The 6,510-nt window shown below is 42.6% G+C and overlaps 1 protein-coding gene across 7 annotated transcripts in view; it reads right to left on the bottom strand.

Annotated features, from left to right (window-relative positions):
* The window catches only part of LOC124135353 (b(0,+)-type amino acid transporter 1-like), a 31,110-nt gene continuing 24,600 nt past the window's right edge, over positions 1-6,510 (bottom strand). For all 7 annotated transcript variants that reach the window (XM_046500651.2, XM_046500648.2, XM_046500650.2 and 4 more), the window contains exons 8-13: positions 5,240-5,363; positions 4,872-4,975; positions 4,021-4,117; positions 2,929-3,078; positions 1,272-1,440; positions 1-147 (exon numbers count right to left, since the gene is read on the bottom strand). In XM_046500651.2, the coding sequence (XP_046356607.2) occupies positions 77-147; positions 1,272-1,440; positions 2,929-3,078; positions 4,021-4,117; positions 4,872-4,975; positions 5,240-5,363 (715 nt within the window). In that variant the 3' untranslated portion in view covers positions 1-76. The remainder of the gene's footprint in view (positions 148-1,271; positions 1,441-2,928; positions 3,079-4,020; positions 4,118-4,871; positions 4,976-5,239; positions 5,364-6,510) is intronic.

The raw sequence follows: 6,510 nt of genomic DNA, 5'->3' as shown, positions 1-6,510 counted from the left end.
CATGATACACGGTAATTTTATTAGTTGAATTCAAAATCACATACACGATGATACGATTACTAATTCTACACATGCGTCATTGCGTGGCCTGTTCCCGTGTGGTTGGTAGTAACAACAGCACCTTCTGGCACAGTTCTGTCAACCGATCTGGAAAAATACAAATCGTTTCACTTCAGCTTGACGCAGGGAAAACAGACCAACAAACAGATTGCTAACAGACCCTTTTATTTAGTTTACTCACATTGCATATATGGTAGAAGGTCTTAATAAAATATAACAATTAAATGTTCTAAAGCGTTCCCTGGGGAACAGCCTCGTGCTGAGGGGAGACATGATAGGCCCCAATTGGTCAGTTATATAGTTATATAGTTCGAATTTGTTTTTATCATCACAGAAATTAAAAGATTCGAAGGGAAGAGAAATGCTTTTATTTTGTTAACTATATCCCAAATTTGTGAAATTTTAAGTCAGTAGATCCTTGAACCAAGTAATAAACAAGTCTGTAATGTGATGACATATTGCTTTTATGTTTCATGTATCCCTATGGTGTTGTCATGTCTTGCGAAAGTAACGCAAACGCACGCACGCACGCACGCACGCACGCACGCACACACGCACACCTTAGAGGTATGACTGAACAAACTGGATTTTAGGACTGGGACGAGTCCAAATTTACTACCCGGGTACCCGACCCCCTATTACCCGACCCTACCCAGGTACCCACTGCAAGTTTCAAGAGTTGGGAACAAAATGTCTGATTGGTAAGTATTTTACCGCAGCCCTGGCTAAAACTACATGTATCAAACAATCAGATCGTGCGTTCACTGAAGTTGACTGAAGCTTTATCTTCACTCAAACATATACAAGTCAAAAGGAATGGGTGCATCGTCAGAAAGAAATGCGAACATTAGCGACTTGTAGAGTAACCAATGAGCTATAGTGAGTTTTTGTGATTAAACAATATATCACGTGACTACCCACGGGTCCGGGTAGTCCTGTGGGTACCCGGGTCCCACCCGACCCGAGTACCCGAGTTACCAGTCCCAGACCTACTAGATTTGTTCCGAAATCCGATTTCATCCTATCAGTGCCTAACGGTTTATGTTCAAAATCACAAAATGAAAATAAATAGCATTTGAAGTCCCGGGTTCGAATCCCCATGTGGGATACCAAGCCCATGCTTGTGTCCCGCGTCGAATATTACTGGAGCAGCGTTATCCTCATCCCCTCACAATACAAGACAATACAATACACACATCAATAATACTCACCCATAAAACGGAAATGTATCCTCATGTACACAAAGGGCACGAAGATGAACACACCACTGCCTATAAAGATGATAGCGTAGAGGAATTGCATACCAGGGTTCTGTAGAATCGGGGCCAGCACCAAGTAGCATGAAGCTAGAAACACTATCACGGGTACAATTATGGGTACCTGAAATACAAGGCGAAAAAACAGTTTTTATCAATACTAGTATATGATTGATGTTCCTTTATGTAGTATATGAGCCTACCGTACGATGTGACTAAGATGTGATCGGAGGTGAGTCCCATCCATATGACACGATCACCAGCAATATGAGTGGATGAAGACCCATATTAAAAACCCATTAATCCCCGCCCACGTGACCACCACCGATATCACCCAACCCATATCACCCCTACGCATGTGACCCCAGCCCATATGATCATCACCGATATAACCCAACCCATATCACCCCTACGCATGTGACCCCAGCCCATATGATCATCACCGATATAACCCAACCCATATCACCCCTACGCATGTGACCCCAGCCCATATGATCATCACCGATATCACCCAACCCATATCACCCCTACGCATGTGACCCCAGCCCATATGATCATCACCGATATAACCCAATCCATATCACCCTCTCGCATGAGACCCCAGCCCATATGATCACCAGCGATATCAGCCAACCCATATCACCCCCTCGCATGAGACCCCAGCCCATATGATCACCACCGATATCACCCAACCCATATCACCCCCTCGCATGTGACCCCAGCCCATATGATCACCACCGTTATGATCACCGCTCATGTGAGCCCCTCCAATACGAGGTCCACCAAAATTATCACAACCCTTGAGAAGTCAGAGTCAAGAGAATCGTCGGGATTTAAACGAACAGTTGGAAACTTTACTTTGTGTCCTGGGTGTATTATTAAGAATATTTGACTGGCGTTACTTCAGACATCATGGAAAAGTTACATCACATCAAAAGGAAAAGGATGTGTATCCATCCGGAGTACCCTTCATATTGACCAATTCACCACCAGTTTCGTTCGTGAAAGTATGGAAGTGACTGTGTTAATTATTCTACCCTCAATGTTCAATAGTGCATGCAGTCCTAGGCGAATTCTGCGGTAAAATTACCAAAGTTCTGCAGCTAAAATTACTAAATTAATAACTTAATACAAACTCGTATGCATATTAATGTCACTGATATGTGAGTGAGTGAGTGTGGTTTTACGCCTCTTTTAGCAATATTCCAGCAATATCATGGCGGGGGACACCAGAAATGGGCTTCACACATTGTACCTATGTCGGGAATCGAACCCTTCGGCGTGAGGAGCGAACGCTTTAACCACTAGGATACCCGACCGCTCCCATATGTATTGATGGTTACATGTTAGACATAGCTTATGTAGTCATAATACCACAAGAACGTTTACAAGTGAGAATTATTTATTTCAAATTTTGTTTTGGTGAAGGATTCATATTTTGTGTGTTTGAAGGAAGAAAAGCTTTGAATATTGAAATTAGTGCATTGATTGACAAAAAAAAGGGCAAATTCCGCGTTTTTCTTAAATTCTGCGATAAGTTACATTTACTGCAAATATTTCCGCGATCGCGGAATCGCAGAATTCTGGGACTGGATAGGCTTTGGTTGCCTACCTTGTAGGGCCTATGTAGATCCTTCTCCGTGAAGCGGAGGACGATGAGGGACAATGAAGTGACGCCGTACACCAACCAGGAGGCGAAGCTGAAGCAGTCGATGAGGGTGGAGATGTCTCCGGGGATGAGGAGGAGAATAGATATCGTCAGCTGGAATAAACACACAGTTCAATAGTCGTGCATGATGTCACCTGACAAAAAGGAATCCCGAACTAGAATAGGTCCCCAGCACCTTTTGACTTGTAACAAGCGACTAGGTCTGATGGGTTGGCCTGACTTGGTGTCTTGGTTTGTTGGATGTCATCGACCCCGACGGCATGATTGGTTGCTCATGATATCAATCACTGGTTTGGGTGGACAGACTCGATTATTTACAGGCTGCTGTGACAAGGTTACAGTTTTGCTGACTGTGGTGTATAGCATTACTCATGTGTAAAAATGTAGATTTAGACACTGATTTATATGTTTGCTATATAGAGAGTCAACGTCAATAAATATTTGACAGGTCGATGTGCATATCAGCAAATTAATATCAGATAATCAATTTGTACAATAACTTTAGGTTGCTAAGCTCCAAACAGGATCAGCATACCAATATGTATACTATCTGTAACTACGATCGCCTCCAATAGTGGATTGACGTATTGTTTTCACGTTTGCTTCATATAGTGAGTGAGTTTTGTTTAACGTCGCTTTAAACAGTATTTCAGTTATGTTACGGCGTGTCAGTTTGGCTAGGGAGGAAAAACTGATGAGATACAGGTCTCAGGCGTTTACCACTTCGGTGAAACCCAACGGTAGGATGAGGTGCTGACAAACATAGAAACACTATAAAACACGTTTAAGGGACACAACTCTTGGACGCCTGGGCCACTTGTGTTCTCTCCCTTGAGATATCTGCAGTTCTAAGATAGGATTGTGTTAGATACAAATACATATTCGTTTGCATCATTCGTCCATAAATCGACTACTGCTGCTTTCAATGCCGGAGAGCATGAATCAAGGGGTATTTCAGATCTACCAATGTACACCGTCTCGAGCTTAAGGTTTGTGACCATATGTGGTCATATGTGTTGATTCTCTTGTACTAACCGTAAACAACATCGCGGGAATAGGCGTTAGTCGTTCATGATGAATAAATGACAGCATCTTGGGGAAATGGCTGTCTCTACCTGCTACATAACACAATCTGGAAATAGAGTGAATACAATCTGGAAATAGGTGAACACAATCTGGAAATAGGGTGAACACAATCTGGAAATAAAGTGAACACAATCTGGAAACAAAAGTGAACACAATCTGGAAACAATGGTGAACTCAATAGAATAGAATAAATTATCTTGGGTTCTGCAGTAATGCACCACATCACACCAACATTGGTAACAGCAGACACAGTGATAACCCGATACCCATTTCCATAGTGTTTACGAGAAGCCAGGGTTGGAACTGCCATATTAGACGTGAAGGTTCCTGGCATAAGCCTAACCTTCATGACCTCTCTGGAGATTGTTGAGACATCATCTTATGTCATCGCTGTACTTGGTTCCTGACCCGTGAAGACCCGGGGTAGAATAGGTCTTTAGCAACCCATGCTTGCCGTAAAAGGAGTCTACGCTTGTCGTTAGAGGCGACTAACAGGATCGGGTGGCCAGGCTCGCTTACTTGGTTGATGCATGTCATCGTATCCCAATTGCGTGGATGATGCTCATGATGTCAATCACTGGATTGTCTGGTCAAGACTCGATTATTTACAGACCGCCGTCTTATAGCTGGAGTATTGCTGAGTGCGACGTCAGACAACAAACAAACAAACTTGGTTCCTTTGTGACATTTGCATCAAGTGTAAAACAAGAATTTATACGAGGTGTGTACCTTCGTCTTAAAATGGAGTTTAGTGTTGAAATAACATATGTATATATGTATGTGTTGAACAAAGACTTTACCTTCCTGACGAAAACAGGCTCCCGTTGACGGAGCCAAATGTTGACAAGGCCACGAACATCGGAATGCACCAGGACATGACGCCCAAGACTCGGTCACCCCATGTCTACCAACAACAAGATGAGAGCATGAAGGAAACTCATTAATGAAAGTCACTGCCAGCTATGAGTGACATCAAAAGAACAAAATTGTGTCTCAATGTAAAGCTCGACCGCCTTACATCTGAAATGAATATGAAACAGAATGTAGGGGCTGTGAAATTTCCTATAATACGATCGGGAATGAATTTCTTATAATAAATAGAAAGATGTACAGATAAGACGGAATTGGTGAGACACATTTGAACAGTTCTGTATTTCACTCTACTCACCACAGCCACGGCGTGTGACAGGATTATCTCCTCCTTAGACATGACGCTGAAGTAGCCGATGTTGGCGAGGACGTAGCAGAGTGTCGTCACTGGTATGCCTACCATGATAGCAACAGGGAGATTCCTGCAGAGATACATACATATTTCTTCAGGAATACAAACGCTGAAGACAACCTAGCGCTGGCCTTGGAATCCCTGAACCCAGCCGGCCCACACACACGAGGACAGGTCTGGATGCAGGAATACATTGGCGAGCACCTTTTCCACTTTTGAAAGGTGGGTGAGACAGTGAAAGATTATGGTTTGCCCCACTTTCAGCAATATTTCAGGACTATAACGACGGATCTCACCAACTCATGGACGGCGTGATCAGCCAAAGGTTTACCCTCTTGGCGAACACAATCGACCCAGCTTCAACTGACTCACTTTTTAATAAATAGTTACGAAAATAATTTAAAAGTGTATTTCACAACATGATGTCGACGAGGGCAAAGACTCTAGTTAAACCGCACTTTTTTAAGTTATGTTCATCTACCATATAGTGGATGAACTGTTTGTGTTCCTTATTCTAGTGTTACGACTGTCGTAAGTCTGTATTAAGTATAGGAGTTACGATCAACTTATCGCCATGGTCGCTTCGTTGAACGGGACCCTTCTCCCGGTTATGGGCCGGGAACGCCAAATTTGAAGATCAGAAAAAGCTGAAAAAAGTCCCGGAAAAGCCGAACTCATCGATAGGACACTTAAGTTAAAATGCATGCTATGTAAGTCTCGTTTTCCACAATAATACCACCCAAATGGCAAATGCGCAAGTGAGAATGACTTAAGTAGAGAGTGTAAAAAGCGGAACTGTACTATGACGCCGATCTCGAACATCTATGGAGATGAAATATCCACACTAAGATGTCACCATGAAGTTGCTGAGAGAGATTCCAACCTTCAATTCCAAGAAGACTATACTTTACAAACAGCGCCACCAGACCATCCTACGTCATATGACTATGTACATTTTTAGCATTTTAAACATGTTAAACATTTTAACTTAAATGCATTTATTAAACATTAACTTCTCGGAACTTAACCTGGACCGAACATTGTTATGAATATGTACATTTTAAACAGTCATTAACTTTAATGCATAAATAAGGTAATGAAATTGATGAGCGGTACTCCTTTATAATCGTTTCATTTGCCTGGTACCGGGAGCGCCAAATCCCGTGTCAATGAACCGTGTCAGCCCTTACTGGTCCCGGGAACGCCAAGAGGAATTT

This window comes from Haliotis rufescens, unplaced genomic scaffold (assembly GCF_023055435.1).
Source record: "Haliotis rufescens isolate VD_foot unplaced genomic scaffold, xgHalRufe1.0.p SCAF_19, whole genome shotgun sequence".
NCBI lineage: Eukaryota > Metazoa > Mollusca > Gastropoda > Lepetellida > Haliotidae > Haliotis > Haliotis rufescens.
Note: the sequence above shows the minus strand (reverse complement) of the source record. Positions and strands in the feature narration are given on the sequence as shown.